The following is a 20,374-nucleotide window of genomic DNA, read 5'->3' as shown; positions in this document are numbered from 1 at the left end:
CCTGCCCTTGCTCAGTGGATTAATGATCTGGCGTTGCCGTGAGCTGTGGTGTAGGTTGCAGATGCGGCTCGGATCCCGCGTTGCTGTGGCTCTGGTGTAGGCCGGTGGCTACAGCTCCGATTCGAACCCTAGCCTGGGAACCTCCATATGCCGAGGGAGCGGCCCTAGAAATAACAACAACAACAAAAAGACAAAAGACAAAAAATAAATAAATAAATATGAAAATTGAATACAAGATTGAGGATTGATTGCCTACACATTCTTTCTAAAGAAGTTACCTAATGGAGTTCCCATCATGGCTCAGTGGTTAAAAAATCCATCTAGGAACCATGAGCTTATGGGTTTGATCCCTAGTCTCACTCAGTGGGTTAAGGATCAGGCGTTGCTGTGAGCTGTGGTGTAGGTCGCAGATGAGGCTCGGATCCTGCGTTGCTGTGGCTATGGCGTAGACCGGCAGCTGAAGCTCCAAGTAGACCCCTAGCCTGGGAATCTCCATATGCTGTGGGTGCGGCCCTAGAAAAAGACAAAAAGACAAAATAAAATGAAATAAGATAAAATAAAGAAGTTACCTAAGGATCTGCTTCAGAAAACCCAGGGAATAAGACCGTAAAGAAACAGATGTGGGATCCAGGGAGCAATGGAATCCCGGGAGATACTAGGTGACTCCTGTGCAGGAACCTGGAGAGCAAACTGTCCAAATTGGAGTGTCTCAGGGGCAAAGAAAGGGATTTAAGAGGATGCTTGATCAGATAAGGAGATGAGGTAGACCTGAAGGTAAAGTAATGGCAAAGATTCTCACAAAGGCAAATAGAAACTTCAGGGGGGAAAAACCCAAAAAGCTATACAGGAAAAGACATGTAATCAAACTGATTACCAGCCTAATGGTATGTAATATTTTCATGGTCACAATAATGTAGACCCTGTTACTCATTTTCAACTCCTAGAATAAACCTATTGAGAGTGCACAAAAGACTTAGCTTTGGTCTCAGAAGAGATTATAAACGTGACAGAGGACCTCTTCTGCATCCTCAATGTGTAAATTTTATGATTATATGTCTAGGAGATGCACGTCCTTCACCTCTGAGAAACATCTTACATTTCCCATTACTCATTTTTTCTTTCTGTAACTTACTATTGGTCTGATGTAAGCCCTCTAAGATTTTTTTTTTCTCTTATGATTTCCATCTCTTTGTCCTTTCTCTGGGAGATGTCTTTGAATTTATATTCCTGTGTTTCTGTTGAATTTTTCATATAATTTTTTTTTTTTTTTTTGCTTTTTAAGTCTGCAACCGTGGCACATTGAAGTTCCCAGGCTAGGGGTCCAATCGGAGCTGTAGCCACTGGCCTATACTACAGCCACAGCAATGCCAGATCCAAGCCTTGTATGTGACCTACACCACTGCTCCCAGCAACGCCGGATCACTTAACCCACTGAGCAAGGCCAGGGATTGAACCCGTGTCCTCATGGCTCCTAGTCAGGTTCGTTACCACTGAGCCACAACAGGAACTCCATATAAATGTGTTTTTAATTTCCGGGGGCTATTTACACTTCTCTGATTATGATTATTTCTTTTTTCTTTGCATCCTGTTGTTTTCTGATGCAATATCTTTTCAGATTTCTCTGAGGAGACGAATTTTCTTTCTTCTTTTCTATTTCTTGTCTTTACTCTTTCCTCTGGGTCACTCTATCTATTTATTTCTATCTATCTTTCATGTTACAAACTTTCTTTAACCATCTAGTCATCCTCAGTTGTCTTTACTATAAAACAAGGCAATGAGACGCTGATTGGTACCTTTTTTTTTTTTTTAAACCATGGGGCTTATTAGTTGGGTCTTTACCTTGTGGTGATCTAACTCTGCCAGTTACTTGCTGTGTGATCTTAGGCAAGTTATCTAACCACTCTTTTCCTCAGTTTTTCCTAAAGTTGTTTGGAACATTAAATGAATTAATATATCATGTCCTCATTACTCTTTGCTGCTTCTATTACTTTTACTGTGATTACTTGGCAGAGACTCAGCTAGGGAACTTCTAAACCCCAGCATTGCAGGGTCTTATCTTTGGGGCCATTACATTGTGTAGAGAGGAGAACAAGGCTGTTGTTTTTTACAGGGAGGAGCGTGTTGGGGGAGAGACTATCTGGCTGCCAAGTTGGATGAGAGGCCAACTGCTCCTTTGTGCCATTTTATCAGTCACCATAGTTTCAGCCCCATCACTCACTCAGCTGCTCTTTATGAATTGCCTAGTGTCCCAAGTTCTGTCTTCCAAAAGACTTTCTTCTCCATGCTATGTGTCTCCGAACTCCCATTCATATAATAAAAGTTTAGCTTCCTCTGTTCTCTTTCTTCTGCCATCACTCATCTACCCTCCAGAAATTCTTTGAAATCTCTTATCTGCTGAGGGTTCCTCTGCCATTACTGGGTATTTGCTACTTTTAAAATATCATTATTGTCATTTTAGTGGGGGGCTGGTGAGGATAAAATCGAGCATGCTTCATCTGCCATCTTTAGTCAGACATCCACATACTCTCTTGCCAGATACCAGGTTCCATGTGTGAAATCCTGGCTCTTTTACATGCCTTTCTTTCCATTGTAAGGTCCTTTAAGCTTGGGCAAGATGAGGAAGGGAGGGGAGAAAGGAAGTGGTAGCCAAAGTGACTTGCTATAGTTCATGGCTCTCAGAAGACACCCTCCTAATGCACTCCCCTCCTGCAATGAGACCTTCAATCTGCATTTGCAGTCAGCAAGATACAGGGTTTTAGGCAAGGGTTCAGGAAAGATACTGCAAGTAACGATAAAAATAAATCACTTAAAGAGGGAGATATAAATTGCTTCCCAGTTTCAAAGTAGTTATTATGAGATTTCTTTTACTGTAACTACTCCCAGGTCATTCCTCCACGATGTTATTGCTGGAAGTCAGTATGTATTGCAGCTCAAGAATGAATGTGAGCTATTTCTGCAAAATACAAAATAGTAGTGGTTCTATTATGAATAACATTCATTCGTGGGTTTATGATGCACAATTTCCATTACATTTATCATATGAATATATTGAATAAAATTAAGCCGCTGCTTTGAAGCTCAAGGTGGTAGAATTCACAACCATTTATGAAATTTATATATTGTAAAATTTTACTGGCAGGTCATAATAATTTCAAAAGATTACGAACTGCCCTTCAACAGATACAGATAATGATAGATTGTGTAAACACAACTCTAATTAAAGAATTTGCTAATGGCTAATCCATGTTAAAGAAAAATACATTTTAACCACAACATATGTTATCAGTCATGATCTAACCAGAACAACAGAAATTGCCACACATATTATAACCGAGGGGATTTAATGCAGGGAATTGGTTACACGATTGATGAATGATCTGAGAAGTTTAGATTAGTGACAGTGGGAAGTCACTCCCAAGCCTGGGTCAGAGGGAAAATCAGAGGAGATGGTGTTACCAGAGCCCAGAGGCTGGGGTCACTGATGGTAGCTGGAACCACAGCTGGCCTTTCTGGCAGAGGCTAAAGCCTCGTTACAGATACTGTCAGAAATATCATAGGAGGGCAGGAAGCTTCCTGAGAGAGCAACACCTTGGCCTTTTCTTTCATTGGCTGCGCCTGGCTGGAACCCATGTGACCTGGCAGCCTGGAAAAATTCTGCAGTGGCCAGCCTCCCTGAGACACAGAGCAGAGAAGAGGAAAGTGAGGAATGGATTTGAAACCAATGGGCCCATGATCTGTATAACATGTACAGAGTATTATACATACTATAGACATTCCTTAGATTAAATATATGTCTGTCTAATATAAATATATGTACACATACCTCTGCAGCTCTGTTTGCACTCAGATTAAATTGGACCCATAGTCTTGGCCAGTTGAGACAGGACTATCTTAATGGGTTAAAATCAAGTTCAAATGCACCATAAACTATTACTAATACAGCTATCAATTAAACAACATTTTTATTTTTTAAATCAGGAAACCTATCAACCTGCCTTTGGACATGAAAACCATATCTCTCCTCTCATTTTATCTCTAATCCTAACACTAGAAGCATATAGTCTAATATGCACAACTACAATGTCCATGATGGCATAAATGCCCACCCACAAAGAACCCACAGACTGTATGGCTTTTAAACCAAAACCACCTAAGTTTGAGTTTCTTTGGTAAATTTCATGAGACTAGAAAAGAATAATCTGAAACCTGGGCTTCGCAAAAAAAAGGAGAATAGTCCTTTGACTCTTTACAAAAGCTAGTAGTGGAAATGCTGAGCTGGCTGTTTTCCCACACTAATTTCCTCCTGGCAGAGGGCAGAATAAAACATTCACAGTGGACAGTGCCTTCTTTCAGAGATTCTGAAACCTCCAGGGTACGTGCAGGAGCCTTGAGCCTCAGTCTCCTTTAGATGAGAGGATTAAGCCATAAAGGAAACCAGGAGAGTTTGAGAGATGCCTTCCGCCTGTGTTTTCTAGAAAGTCTGATGGCGGGCTACACAGAGTGGGCCAGGCTGAGCCAGACTGGACACTGACTCATTTCCTATTTACCCTCAGTCTCAGCATCTCACCCCAACTCCTCTCTGCTCCCTTAGCAAGACTTTCAAGCCAAGAGGAAATAAAAACATCAAGAAGCTACGGACTGCTGCTGCCTTTTTCACCCTCGACGTTTGTTGCAATGGAACAATAGCTTGGATGAACAAAAAGGAACCGTACAGTTAATGCTAAGTAACTATAATAAAAATGGGTAGAAAGGTGAAAGAGCAGAACCAATGAAAGGGGGAGGAGTTAAAGAAACTTCCCCAGCGTTTATTTCTTCGCTGCTACCCTCACCCTCTCCCCATTCTCAAGGTTATTCGCAAAGAAAGTTTCCTGGTAACTGGCTAGCGAAGCTGGCCAATTACGAAGAACGTTAGACTAGCTGGACTCCAAAACTAGTTAAGTCAGAGTCTCCGGGGTGAGATGCAGGCGTGAGTATTTTTAAAATTCCAGTCACTCTGATGCAGAGGCAGGATGGAAAACCTCTGAAGAGGGCAGAACATGGCTAAAGGTGAACAGCAGGAGTTTGGGAGGTGCTGGCTTTTAACTGGTAAGAAATCATAGTCATTTAGAGCGCTGGCTACCAGTAGGGGGTTGTTCCAGGAAATTTCTTCCCACATAGTGGCCTCAGTAAGCCAGAAACTGCCATCCCTCCCGCCGCTGAGGACAGGCACTGCCTTTGGGTCACAGGGTGATCTTTTTCCCTGGGAGGCCTAAGGGCACGTCAAGGCGTAGGGGTGTGTTTTCAGTGGCCACCTGATTTGTGCGGCTTGAGGGGTAGGTTAAGGGTGAGGGAGGGATGAAAAAGGAAACTAACGTTGGAAACGTGTGTGCGTTCGGCACTGGGACCAGCGCTCCCACATCTTCCGCTCCCAGACAGGCAGGCCGGCACGCACGCGTGCTCACCCACGCATTGCAACCTACACAGCTTTTTTGAGTTCAGGGGGAAGTCACGTGCCAACGCATGGATGCTAAGAGGGAGAACCGGGTAAGAGGCGGGAGTACTCTCCTCGCACAATAAGGATAATTAGTTCACACGAAATTGGGCCAAAGTTGAATGAACCAGAGTACTGTGAATCGCAAATGCAGGCAGATGGGGCTGGGAAAAGAAAATTCTTATTCTTGCAGCAGGAGGTTTGCTTGGCTTTAAATATTGAGCGGAACTCCAATATTATAAAGAACTCCGAGTTCCGATCGTGGCTCAGAGGAAATGAATCTGACTAGCATCCATAAGGACACAGGTTCGATTCCTGGCCTCATTCCGTGGGTTAAGGATCCAGCATTGCTGTGAGCTGTGGTATAGGCCAGCCGCTACAGCTCTGATTTGACCCCTAGCCTGGGAACCTCCATATGAGTCAGGGTGCGGCCCTAAAAAAGACAAAAAAAAAGTTATAAAGAACTCAATCTGTATAATATTGATATATTATTTAATATACTATTTAATATAACTATATTTAATATTTTATATATTCACAATTTTTCCAGCTTCATTCACTTCATTTTTATCATTTTTTCAGCTTCAGAATACCACCTTTTTCAGTGCTCACATCCCTGCATCCTGGCATTCCCCAGCAGGCAGAGTTTACACCTTCTCAGCACAGGTGATCTAATATCAGCTGTCCAAGCCTATATGTTCCTACATGAGAGCAGCTCTGTGGTCACTCCACACCTGTGTCCCCAGGACCAACACTGACTAACCCTTTCATAGCACTTGTTTTTTGGTTTTTGTTTTTAATGTTCTGCCATCCCAGGAACACTGCATCCCTTTCCCACAGGAACCACCAGAGCTTCTTCCTAGATCAAACAGACATCTCTCCAGAGTGGCTGCCTCATCTTTTCAAGCCACCCAGATACAGTTTTATCCAATTTCTTTCTTTTGCAAAAGTTCTCAGAAGCACATCTGGGGAGGCGTGTTGCGAACTCTTGGCAATACACAGTAAAGTCCAGATCCTTGATGACAAAAAGTGTCCAGAAATATATCTGGCCCAGCTACCCTCTCAGGAAGATGGGAAATTACCTTTATGTCTTCTCTAGTATTAACACAAGGGCTTCTTTCCATACCAACTATGGCAGGCAGAATAATGCCCCCCCAGAGATGTCCACGTCTTAATCCCCAGAACCTGTGAATGTTTCTTACATGGCAAAGCACCCTTTGCAGAATTAAGATCAAGAACCTTGAGACGGGGAGGTTATGGTGGATTGTCCAGGTGAGCACAGTGTAATCACAAGAGTCCTTCAAAGCAGAGAGCCTTCCTCAGCTGTAGAAAATGGGAGGGAGAGGTGACTATGGAAGAAGGGCCACAAGGACACAAGGCTGCTGGCTTTGAGATGGAGGACGAGGGAGTTCCCGGCGTGGCGCAGTGGTTATCGAATCCGACTAGGAACCATGAGGTTGCGGGTTCGGTCCCTGCCCTTGCTCAGTGGGTTAATGATCCGGAGTTGCCGTGAGCTGTGGTGTAGGTCGCAGATGCGGCTCGGATCTTGCATTGCTGTGGCTCTGGCATAGGCCGGCAGCTACAGCTCCGATTCGACCCCTAGCCTGGGAACCTCCATATGCCACTGGAGCGGCCCAAGAAATGGCAAAAAAAGACAAAATAAATAAATAAATAAAAATGTTAAAAAATGAAGATGGAGGACGAGGGCCGTGAGCCAAGGAAGGGGACCAGCTTCCCGAGCTGGGGAGGGCAGGGAAATGGCTTCTCCCCTGGAGCCTCCATAAAGAAACACATGTGTCAGAAACACAGCTTACGCCTTGACTTTTGCCCAGTGGGACCCATGTCAGACTCCTGACCCACAGAACCATCAGATAAACATGTATTTTAAGTTCACTAGGTAGGTGGTGATTTTTACAGTAACCATGGAAAACTATTACAGAGCTGCCAGAGTTGACCACAGTTTCAGGTCTCCTGTCCTGCAATTACTAGAATACAAAATAAACCTGGAGAAAAAAATCAAAACATAGTACACCTGGGTTCCTGGGGCAACTGGGATACATCAGGTAGATTCTCTGCTTTGGATGTGCCATCAGAGCCACATTTACCAGAGTTCCAAGGGTCTAAGTTTTCTCCCTTCTACTGTTAGAGGTTCTTGGGTGGAAAAGTTGGAGACTCCCTGACAAGATAATTCATTGGCTTCATTCATGGAATTCACGCAATGGGGCATGAAGACAAAGGAGACAACTGACGTGACTCTGAGTCATGTAACCTCAAGATTATACTGCATTTGAGGCAGAGCTTTAGCGGATATTCTTTAGCCAGAAGGAGGATCATACTTTGAAAGCTGCCTCGTCCTGGCTCCACTGTGGTTACTTAAGATGTCAGTCCATTTCTTTCTCTGCATTGGCCCCAGAATCTTCCACCTGTTCTGTCCCGGACTCTTCAACCAACAGGGGCCCTTAGGCTGGACAGAGCAGCAGACCATGCATGGATAAGAAGCCTAAGCATGTTGTGGTCTTAGGTGCCATTTTCCAGAATCTGTGCCCCCTCAGGGAGAAGCAGTCCACCAACTCAGTCCCCTTTGCTCAGAGTCCTTTTCCTCTGCCATCTCTTACCTCCCCCACTCCTAGGAGTTGCCCAGCTCTGTGGCCTGGCTGGCTCCTATTTTGGCCTTGTGTTATCGTCTAAGCTCCTAGGGACCTATGTCTGCTCCTACCACACTGACTTTTATGACTTAACACCAAATTCAGAGCTCCTCAGGGATGCTTCTGCCCTGCTCCTTGGATGGAACCCCTTGAAATTGTGAAAAAGGTCACAAGGTTACCCTGGAATCTGACCGTACTACTGAGGTCTTTGATGCTGTGAATTGCCCATTTTTCCCTTTGCCAATTTTTTTTTCCTTTGCCAAATTTTTAATTGGGTTATTTGACTTTTTATTATTGAGTTAAGAGTTTTTACACATTCTAAACACAAGTTCCTCATCAGAAATGTAATTTGCAGGGTTCTTTGGTGTCTCAGCAGATTAAGGATACAGCATTGTCGCTGCTGTGGATCTGGTTACTGCTATGGCTTGGGTTCCATCCCTGGCCCGGGAACTTCTACATGCCGTGGGCAGAGCAAAAAGAAAGAAAAAAGAAAAAAGTATATATATATATATATACACATATATATGTATATATAGTTTGCAAATATTTGGGCTGTCTTTGGATGCTTCTTAATCATCCTTATACCCATAGTCTCTGGCATAGTGGGTATTCAAAAATTAAATACTTATTGAATTCAACTAAATTCCTCTTAGGCCCTTTAGGCGAAGTCTTTAAACCATCTTTTTCACGCTCCACTCAACTTTCTTAGAATATAAGAAGATACAAATAAAACTGGGAGTTCCCATCATGGTGCAGCAGAAACAAATCTGACTAGGAACCATGAGGTTATGGATTTGATCCCTGGCCTCACTCGGTGGGTTAAAGATCCAGTGTTGCCATGAGCTGTGGTGTAGGTTGCAGACGTGGCTCAGATCCTGTGTTGCTGAGGCTGTGACCAGTGGCTGCGACCAGTGGCTACAGCTCTGATTCGACCTTAGCCTGGGAACGTCCATATACTGTGGGTGCAGCCCTAAAATGCAAAAAACAAACCAAAAAAACCCTGAAGAATGTGAAAAATTTGGACCGGGCATATGCAATTTTTTTTCTTTAAATTTAAAATGTAAGTGGGGTTTTTTTGGGTGTTTTGTTTTGTTTTGCTTTGCTTTTTAGCGCCGCACCCATGGCACATGGAAGTTCCCTGGCTAGGGGTCAAATCAGAGCTACAACTGCCAACCTATGCCATAGTCACGGCCACAGCAGATCCGAGCTGCATCTGTAACCTACATCACAGCTCACAGCAATGCCAAATCCTTTAACCCACTGAGTGTGGCCTAGGATTGAACACGAATCATCATGGATACCAATCAGCCTTATTACCAGTGAGCTGCAACGGAAACTTCCTGTAAGTGGTTTTTAAACAACAGATTTTAACAAATCTCTTAACTTCTCCATGCCTCAGTTTCCTCTGCTGTAAATTGGAGACCCATTTTAGAGATTGAACATGATCATCTCTAAGCTTGCTTCTACCCTAATATTTAATAAGTTTAATAACAGCAAAGATCAAGACCATTTTTGGAGCAAGCCTAGAATAATCACCATGTCTGTCTTGCTTGCTGCTGTGCTCTAAGCTCAACGCACTGTGAGCTACACATAGTAGGTGATAAACTAGATGAATAGTTTTACTCAATTCCCAGTAATCTGTAAATGTATCAGTGGCTCTCCCAAATGTATCTGTAGTGTGGATTCTGTCCTGATGGATCTATTGCTGATTTAACACTTCCATCTGCAGGTCTCAATGACAATGTGACAAAAACAGAACTCTTGATTCTCCACACCTCCCCGAATTCACTCCCCCACTCCCCACCCCATACCAGGCCTTTTAATTTCAGTAAATGGTACCATCTCCAATAGATGCTCTGGCTAAAACCTCAGACTCATTCTTATCTGCACTTCTTCCTCCTTAAGGGGATGTCCAATTCATCACAAAGCCTTACCAGTTCTACCTTCAAAACAGATTCCTGATCCAGCCATTTCTCACCGTCTCCACAGCTTACCACTCTGGTCCAAGCTACTGTCTTCCTGGGATCCCTACAGTGGCCTTCTAACTGATGTCCTGGAATCTGCTCTACCCCACCTATAACCTTCATATAGGAGACTGGATGATTCTCTAAACACTTAAGCCATATCTGACCTCTTTCCTGTTCAAAACTCTCCACTCAGAATCCACCCAAAGTCCTAAGCATAGCCTAGGAAGCTCAAGGGATCGGGGCCTGGCTTCTTTCTGATCTGACCCCCATGTCTCTCTGCCTGGCTGGCTCTAGTCTGGCCCTTTTGGACTCCTTGTGCTCCTTGAACACACCCAGCATGCACTACCTCAGGGCCTTTACACCTGAGGATCTTTACCTGGTTCACCTGAGATTTTAGCCTGGCTTACTCCCTTGCTTCTTTTAGCTCTCTGCCTGGATGTCCCCACCTCAGGGAGGCCGTATCCAATACGCTTTTACAACTCATTGTACTCCTATTCTGCTTTATATTCATTCATAGTCCTTAGCATCCCTTAAGGTACAGTATGTATTTGTGTGTTTACTTTTGTTTTTCTTTTTAGGGCGGCATCTGCGGCATGTGGAAGTTCCTGGACGAGGGGTCAAATCAGAGTTGCAGCTGGAGGCCTGTACCACAGCCACACAATGCTGGATCCCAGCCACATTTGTGACCTACACCTCAGCTTGTGGCAACCCTGGATTCTTAGCCCACTGAGTGAGGTCAGGGATCAAAGCCACATTCTTACGGACACTATGTTGGGTTCTTAACCCACTGAGCCCCAACAGGAACTCCTGTGTGCTTACTTAATCACCGCCTTGACTAAAATGTTAGCTTGATGAAGACAGAGATTCTCTCTTTGTTTACTGCTTTGTTTACTGCCGTATTCCTGCCACTTGGTATAATTTCCAGCACATTACAGACATTCAATAAATACTGTTGACTAAATAAGTAAATCGATGGTATCACAATTTATCATCTGAGGCCAAGCCCTGGGTTTGTGCCATGGCTCTCCACTCAGTAACTGAACAGTTTGGGCAAATTGTCTAACCTTTCTACAGCTCAGGTTTTTCATCTGTGAAATTGAACTTAAAGTCCCCTAGTGGCCTAGGCATTAAGGACTTGGCATTATCACTGCTGTGGCTTGCATTTGATCCTTGGCCCAGGAACTTCCACATGCCACAGGTGCAGGGTGGGGGTGGGGAAGCTAGTAATACCTATTGTGAAGGACATTGCAGGGCTCAGAGATAAGGGATGAAAGTGCCTGATATTAAGCGCTCACTTCATAGACCTATAATTACCCATAAAAGTAAATATCCTTCTTTATGCATTACTTGGTTGAGGGACAAAGGAGATCATCAAATCTTCACTCTTAGAACAAGAACTTATTACTGGAAAATGGCACACTAGAGGCACAGAAAAAAAGGAATCCGTTTCAGGGCAGGAGACTCAGAGAGCTGAGTTTATACATCAGCCAGAGTAGCTAGGCTTAGAGAGACCACTTCCAAAGTCAAGTCAAGGCACCTTATTCTGTGGACAGCAGCAGGGTTGGAGGCAATGACTCAAAATGACCTCAGCTTTTGTCTATTCTGGTCCTGTGACTGGACCCCAGGTCACACCTTGTCTAGGATTATAATTTCCTTCGCTGCTTTCTGCTAAGAGGCCCGTTGACACGGTGAAATACCGTAGGCCACTGCCAAAGAGGAGGCATTTCAACACGTTGTGACACACAGAGATCTTCAACACACATTGCTGAGTGAAAATCTCAAGTTGTAGATGAGACATGTCTGTACGACACACACCAAGCAACACTCTACTAGACTGTGTACAGGTAGCACAATGACCTGAAGGATGAGCCTTCCACTGTTGGCTAATTGTTCAAAATCAGCCAAGTGTTTTGTTTGAATGTGCTTTTCCTCTCCATAGATAAGGTTCACTTGTCAGGTAGGGTGGAATCAACCAGTTAACCAGGCATGTCTAAGCAGGACATCATACGTGCAGAGGGATATCATACATGCAGAGGGTGATTGGTGATGCTTGGGCTTGGCAAAGGTACAAGGGAGATGGTTCAAACTACAAGACGTTGTTCCTGCCTCAGAGAGTGCCTTATCCCTGTGTGGAGAAAAGATACCTAAGTGCCAAATGTGGAACAGACAGAGGTACTATCCTTTTTTTTTTTTTTTTTTTTTTAGGGCCGCACCCACGGCATATGGAGGTTCCCAGGCTAGGGATCGAATTGGAGCTACAGCTGCCAGCCACAGCCACAGCAATACCAGATCCAAGTCGCTTCTGCGAACTACACCACAGCACACGGCAACCCCAGATCATCAACCCACTGAGCAAGTCCAGGGATTGAACCTGCATCCTCATGGATGCTCATCAGATTTGTTAGCTAGTGATCCAAGATGGGAACTCCAGAGTTATTATACTTTTACAGTGACATCCCATCCCAGGAGAAACTAAAGTCAATGAAACCATATATTTTGATGTCAAGAAAGAAAGAGAGGAAGGGAGGGAGGGAAGGAAGGAAGAAAGGAAGAAGGGGAGGGAGAGAGGAAGGATGGAGTGAGGGAGGGATGGGAGGGCAGGGCAGGGCTGAGGAGCTGGGGGAAGAGAAGGGCAGGGCAAGGGGAAGTTTTTATGTTGTGGGTTATCCCCTCCCCACATTCCTAAGAGGAGGTGCCTTAGAGAGAACATGCATTTCCCTGTGGAGCTTTGTAACTGAGAATGGATCTAATGTTTGAAGATTTTTTTCATAAAACATGGCCACTGAATGCATAGTAATCACATCCCTTGGTTGTCAGCCAAAAATGCAGTGTGCTTTGGTGCTAAAGCAAAAACTGGCTGTGTCAGGCTTGCAGAGAGACATATGTGTCCCATACCTTATGGAGGATTTAAAGGATTTTCCAGAGACATTTTGATTACATGTATTTTCATTTTACACGCTGGCTTCAGACACTACCCTGCACATAAGACACTGCACTGTGTATGAAGGCCTCGTGTGTTCTGACTTCTCTGATGTCAAAGCTGAGAGACTGGTGACCCAGACCTCATCCAGTGCTGCAAATTCCACACTAGGGGGAGGAAAAGAGGTTGCAGTCTCCAGGGGAAGCAAGATTCTCACATGAAACTACCCCCTGCAACATTCCTGTGTTTGAACAATGGATATGAGGGCTCAACTGCAGCAGAGGGTTGGTGTGCCTGTGGGAGCACCAGGCCGCCTGCCTGTCCAGTACCCCGCACCCCTGGTCTGCTGCAGCCAGCCTATCCTGTGACACATCCTGACCCCCCGGAGACCCTTCCCCTCTACTCTGCACAGACTGCACCCAGTCACCCTCTGGTCACCCCTCCCCAGTTTCCCTCTTACAAGGTGAACTGAGAGACAACTGGTCAGAGGGCTGCAGGCTCTGGTATCAGGAGGACCTTTAGATTCTGGTGGCCACCTCAAGCACACGGAGTGGGGTTGCAAGCAGAAGCCAACAGAGAGAAGCAGGGTAAGGGAGGCCTGAGATGAGTAACCAAGCCGGTGAGTGGCTGCCCCTGGCCTTCCTCGCCTGTGCCTCTTGCCTCACACTGCCCAGCCCCTCTCACTGAGCTGGTCTGCTCCTTTCTGTCTTTAGCATCCAAATAAGGCTTCACTGCCTGGCTTCAAGCCGACCCCCCGGGGGCCTCAGAGGCCTGCATAGAAGAGAAGGTCTAACTGCTTGGACCATTCACTTCAGCGTTTCCATTTGTTGTGACCTCTGGTGACCCAAAATGCAAACTTCTAGAATTCAGATGGTTTCAGCAAGTTCATTTGTCCCTTTCTTACAGGCTAGATCTTTTTTTCCTGGTTTCTCTGTAAAGTGCCCACCCTTTTAAGTCAAATCCCTTTTCCGGTAATTTCTCAGGGCTACAGGCATACTTTTCAATGGTGGGCGTGAATTTTTTCCTATAGTTTATCACAATAGGTATGGAAATAATAACAGTGGGGTAAAATTATTTTCAGATTTTCAGCACACACACAAAATTTTTTGGCAACACCTGCGGCATATGGAAGTTCCCAGGCCAGGAACTGAATCTGAGCTACAGCTGAGGCCATGCTGAATCCTTAACGCACTGAACAGCAGTGGAAACTCCCAGAATTTTTTAAAAAATTAATGTCACGAGGAGTTCCCATTGTGGCTCAATGGTAACGAACCTGACTAGTTTCCATGAGGATGCGGGTTCAATCCCTGGTCTTGCTCAGTGGGTTAAAGGATCCAGCATTGCCATGAGCTGTGGTGTAGGTTGCTGATGTGGCTCAGATCCCATGTTGCTGTGACTGTGGCATAGGCTGACAGCTACAGCTCCAGTCTGACCCCTGGCCTGAGAACTTCCATATGCCAAGGGCGCAACCCTAAAAAAAGACAAAAACAAAAAATTAACATTATGTGAAACCTCCATACAGAAGAGACACAAGCCTACTGAGCTCTGGGTTTCTTCTCTCTGCACCCCTCCTCCACTAGCAACCACAGGCTCCCCTAAAACCCCAGGGCCCTGGGAACAAACATTAGGTGCATTGTTCAGGGCGGCAGCTTGTTTCATCCTTATCTCAGGCAAACATCAAGGAGCACCCATTACATATAACAGACATACTACAGTCTGCCCCAAGCTCTGGAAGTGCTCTGGAAACTCACCAAAGTGAAAGACACATCCCCAAAACAAAGGAGAGGCAGGGCAGTTAAGATGCCAGCAGCCGTCAACCAGAGTCCTGCCCAGTACAATGTGTCACAAGTACACTTAGGGCCTAGAGAAGGGAGGAGAGGCCGGCTAGAAATTGCAGGGCTTCCTCAGGGTTTCTGTAGATTTGCATATGAAGACAGAGTAAAATCTGAGGAGTGGGAGTGGTGAGTGCATCCAGATAGGAGGAGAAGCACAAGCAAGGGTGGAAATGTCTGTCCTGTGTCCAGGGGATGGTTAGCTGATGAATCTGGTTGGAGAACAGGGCATTTGGAATGGGAAAATGGAAGGAGTCAGAATTTGAATGAAAGGCTAGGAAAATTCAACTCATTTCCGAGACCATCAAGAGCTCTGAAAGAATCAACTTAGGAGAAAAAAAAAACATTAGGAAAAAGAAAAACAAGATAAGAGCAAAAACCAGACGTCAAGCTGTTCACATGTCTTCAGGAAAAGAGAAGGGTCAGCAGAGGGAAACTTTGATGACACATTTTCCACTGCTGACCCTCCCCCTAAAAGGGACACATGCCTTGTGACCAACAAAGGCAAAATGCATTACCTCCACTTAATCATCACACATCAAGCAGCGAGGTGACTCATGTAAAGTCACCCAGCTAAGGACTCCAGGGGTCTTGGCTCACAGGTCTTCCCAGAAGATTCCTCTCCAGCAAGGACACATGATCTCCAGACTCTTGTGCAGGGGCTGGTGAGAACAGTTTCCCACTAGCTCTTGTGCTTCTCAGACCTTCCTCTTTCTGCCCAAATCCAGGAATGGGGAACACCCCAACTCCCTCTGAGCCCAGCCTCGGCTTACAGCTCCAGCTTATGACACACAGCCAGAGGAATTCAGAGAAGAATGGCCTTCTCTTGAAACCTCTCCAAGATCATCACAGTGAAACACCCACACAGGACATGCACACACAGGCATGAGCAATAGTGATGAATGGATCCTGGAAGGGTGAGGGCTGCACTCTGTCTGCCCTGACGCTACTAACTTCCCTGGGGATGATGGTTTAAGATGTTCCCTCACCAGACATAGTTTGGCCGTAACATATTTGGGCTGGCCACCTCTCTCTGCCTCCGTGTCCCTTACATAATCAAGAATCCAGAGACAGGGGGAGGATGGGAGAGAAATGAGGTATAGAGTCTGAGTATCTTGCACAAGGTCATCAGACAAGGGGCTACATTGGCTCCCCTCTCATCCTGCTCCTCGAGTTCCAGAGGCTAGGTTCTGTCCAACAGAATGGACCAGAATGACATCATCAGAAAAGGGGACAAAGAGGAAGGCAGACAGCACTGCACATCCCTAATCGGGTGGAGGAAGGCTTTCCCGGAGGAGACTGTGCTGGACTTCCCAGCACCTCTGCTGAATTCCCAGGAGTCTGTTCCTGACACACTGGGGGCTGAGAGGAGGGCACCTTACAGTCAGGAGAGCATGTCAACCGCAGTTCAGCCAGTGACTCAGCACTGGTGGGAAGGTCAGACCTCCCTGAGGGCACTGGCCTGCAGTCAACACTGGGCTTATCCACTTCCCAACATCCGCCCTCACATGTGAGGAGTAAACTCCTCTCGTTGACTGTGCTGCTCTCTTCCGCAATACGCATGCCATCTCCCTTTCACTGGTTCTCTAATCCAACTAGTTTTCTAAATTTACAATAGTGTGCACCTGAATTAAAAAAAAAAAAAATCTCAGTACCAAAGGCTGTTCAATAAAAATAAGCAATAGAGGTTTAAGGATAAATTTCTAGTTCTTGACAGACACACAAGTGTAGGGCAGCTTCACAACACTTCCCATTTTTGCAAGAAACTAACCCGATTTGTGTGTCCTTCCGCTTCCGCGCTCCTTCACCCCATCCCTAAGCTCTGGCCCCGGGACTGCCTGATCACATGGCGACAAAGTTCATAATGCCTTTGTTCTGTTCTAGAAATAGAATTGATTGTGCTTCATCTAAAGCTTGATTCTTAGAATTGAAAACAAACCACCAGCGCTTACGATATTTTGGTTGTGTACAAATTGTTCCCTCCAGAGGAAAGTGGACACCCTCAGAGAAGGACATGGAGACATACCACTAAACTTGCGCTGCTCCAAGGAAAATAAAATTAACAAAGTTGGGAGGACTGGGGAGGGGATGGAGTGGAGGGAGCATTCAAGTTATTTTTCCTCAGCATGGTGAAGGCATGTTTCTAACTCCTATCCTTGAGTTGGCACGAAGAATGGAAGGAACAACATCCGGGACCTCCATACATGGACTATTCATCTGCATTTTTTGAGCACCAATTACGCTCTGTATACAATGCTAAGCATTTAAGATGCATATAAGAACAGTTCCCACCTTCACAATCTCCCGAGGGAGAGGGAAAATCAAAGGCAGTGTGCAAAGAGTAAACACTCCAAGAAATAAGGGTGTTTTGTTTGGTTTGGTTCACTGCTGTGTTTTTAGTCTTTAGCCAATCACGGTATGACTGAGCATGATGCCTGAGGTATGGACAATGGAGGGGCGTGGGGGTGGGGAAGGGAAACTGGACTGGACCTCTAAGGAGGATCCCTGAGGGTGCTTGCCTCAGGTTTGAAGGCTCAGAGAACGTTCCCAAAGAGAGTTTGGGTTGGATGTTGAAACCCAAGTTGGAGGAGGACATGGGAAGAAACTGCGCAAGGGTTTTCCAAGTAGTCTGGTGGAAGCAGAAGTTGAGTTTGAGAACATGGCAGGAGATGAGGGGAGAATGACAAGATGAGGCAATTCACAAAGGGGCTTGTGTAGCGGGCTGATGAACCTGGCCTCCATGCCAGGGGTGACAGGGAATCTTGGAGGGCTGTCGGCAGGGGAGTGGCAGGGTGGCAGGTCAGGTCTGTGTGGTAGAGACCACTGTGTGTGGGGGGAGTGGGGGCTGAATGGGTGGTGGGGTGGGCTTGAGGTGGGAGTGTAGTTGGGGGCTAAGGCTGTCTCTGGGATGAGACATAGTAAGAAGTCAAACTAAGGTTCTGAGGTTGGAGAGAAGAGCTCAGCTCTGATAAATATTTAGGAGGTAGAATCTGCACAATTCCATAGCTGAGTGGCTTTGAGGGATAGCTCAGCACAGGGTGGGTTCTTGACCTGGGTGGCTGAGGGGGTGGTGGCATCAGTCACAAAAAGAAAGATTAAAAGAGCATGGGTTCAGCCAGTTTTGAAGAGTGCATGTGGGGATGTCTTTAGGCAAGTGAATCTATGCACAGATGAGAGAATTATGGCAAGTGGTGGATGAAGCTGAGGACAGAAAGTTGTAGGGTCACAGGCACATGAAAGTGTGTGAGAAACACCACTTGCAAAGATGGATAGACACAGGGAAGTCCATGGAGACTGGGAAGGTTGACCACTGTTTCATTGTGGGTGTGTGTGTGAATGAATGAATCAATCAATCAATCAGCCAATGTGTATATTAAATGATTTATCCCTGCCTTTCCTCCTGGCTTCTCTCTCTGGAAGTAACTTCAAGCACTAGACTGTACAACTAGAATCTGTCCCCATTAATCTTGGGGTAGCAGCCACCAGAGGCACCACCTAAACTTGATGTGATTATATACTTTCTCATGGATTTTCAGGAAGTGCTGGAGATCACAAAGAGCCCTACTGTTAACAACTTACCTTAGTGTGGTACATTTGTCACAACTAATGAACCAATAGTGATACATTATTATTAACTAAAGTCCATACTTTATTCAGATTTTCATAATTCTTAGGTAATGTCGTTTTTTTTTTTTTTTTTGGTTCTAAGAAAGCATTCAGGATACCATATTACATTTAGTTATCATACCTCCTGAGGCTTCTCTGGGCTGTGATAGTTTCTCACACTTTCCTTGTTTTGATGACCTTCACAGTTTTGTTGTATTTTTTGTTTTTTTTGGGTTTTTTTTTTGGCTGAACCCACAGCATGCAGAAGTTCCTGGGCCAGGGGTCAAATCCAGGCCAGAGCAGCAAGCTGAGCTGCTGAAGTGACAACACCACATCCTTAACCCGCTGCCCACAAGGGAACTCCGACCTTGACAGTTTTGAAGACTACTGATCAGGTATTTATAGGCCTTCCTTCAATTTGTGTTTATCTTATGTTTTTCTCATTATTAGACTGGGGTTATAGGTTTTAGAGAGGAAGACCATAGAGGCAAAGTGCCATTTTCATGACATCATGTCAAGGTGCAAATCATCAACATGAGGTATCACTGCTGATGGTGACCTTGATCACCTGGCTGAGGTCGTGTTGGTCAGGTCTCTCCACTATAAAGTTCACCTTCCACAGTGTGATCTTTGGAAGGAAGTCGTACTGTGTAGCTCCCCTTAAGGAATGAAGAGTTATGTTCCCCCTCCTTGAGGGAGCAGGCAGTTAGCTCTTTAAATCTCATCTGGCCTTTTCGTTTGAAGGACGTCTCTCCAGCTTCCTTTCCTATCTTTCAGATACTCTTTTAGGAACACACAGACCTGTCAACTATGGAGCCAAACTTTAAAGGGAACTTTTACGGAATTTAACATTTCTAAATGTATCCATGAACACCTCAAAATACCATGTGATGCAGTCAAAATGCAGTAGTGATTTCCCTCCAGGGAGGCACTGGTTTACTGCTGCCTCCAGAAATGGAAGTTCCCTTTGAGGCAAACCTGGAAGGATGTCTAGTCCAGGGGCCCATGTGGCAAGCGCTCATGTCTTGTCCACCCTACTGGTGTCATGGATGAGGCTGGCCTAACTGAAAAGTCAGGAATAAGTGAAAATCCCCCACAAGAGGAAGAATCAGAAAGCAAGTACTTGAAAAGAATGATGCTGCTTCGTTGTATGATAGAGATCATGTCCTCCTTTGTTCCATTGCCAGTACTCACTCCTATAATCCAAGAGCATCACAGCAAAGACACACAACATGGCCAGAGAATGCATCATAAAAAGGAAGTAAGGTAAAGAATTTTACACCAAGACTGTAGAAAAGAAGATTATTATTTAAAAGACATAAGGAAACTCCAGCAAGCATAAGTACCATGTGAGTTAGAAAACATAGCATTTGTATCTCGGCATGATAACATTTTATAATTTAATTTAAAAGTATTGTACCCTGGTAAGATAAGGAACCCCCTGGTTTGGGTCCTTCCAATGTCTGCATGCTTCTGCCTCCTGGGGCCTCTCTGCAGGGTGAGGAAAAGCAAGAAGTGACAAGCCAACTGTTTTTCTCTCTCACTTTATTTTTCTCCTTATTGCCTGGACTTTGAAGTTCAATGTCATGTAAACATTAACTTGCTTCTTAAATAAAGCCACAAAAAGCAAACTGTAGTCTGAGCATATGAATTATCCAAACTCTTTCCCATGAGCTCTAAGGAGTCTAATTTCTTCTCTACCAGTATATATCTATCTCGTTGATTTAGCTTCGAAATAGTCTTAAATTACGATTATTATTATCTTGTTATTGAAATGTTTTTCCAAAGAATGCCTATTTTGATTGGTAATACACATTACGTTTCTTGTAAAATATATTAAGATTAAAAAATAATTTGATTTATAGGAGAAAAAAACCCAGGTTAAATGGCAGTAGAAGTAGCAAAAGATGTGACAGAAATTATCACTGGCTGAA

The 20,374-nt window shown here is 44.9% G+C and overlaps 1 protein-coding gene across 1 annotated transcript in view; it reads right to left on the bottom strand.

Annotated features, from left to right (window-relative positions):
- Positions 1 to 3,097: 3,097 nt before the first annotated feature.
- Positions 3,098 to 20,374, bottom strand: part of LOC125129161 (uncharacterized) — a 30,270-nt gene continuing 12,993 nt past the window's right edge. The window contains exon 3 of the mRNA XM_047783566.1: positions 3,098 to 3,672. Coding sequence (XP_047639522.1) covers positions 3,476 to 3,672 — 197 coding nt within the window. The 3' untranslated portion in view covers positions 3,098 to 3,475. The remainder of the gene's footprint in view (positions 3,673 to 20,374) is intronic.

Source organism: Phacochoerus africanus, chromosome 1 (assembly GCF_016906955.1).
Source record: "Phacochoerus africanus isolate WHEZ1 chromosome 1, ROS_Pafr_v1, whole genome shotgun sequence".
Classification (NCBI taxonomy): domain Eukaryota; kingdom Metazoa; phylum Chordata; class Mammalia; order Artiodactyla; family Suidae; genus Phacochoerus; species Phacochoerus africanus.
The sequence above is the reverse complement of the archived record's forward strand: the minus strand, read 5'-3'. Positions and strand labels throughout refer to the sequence as shown.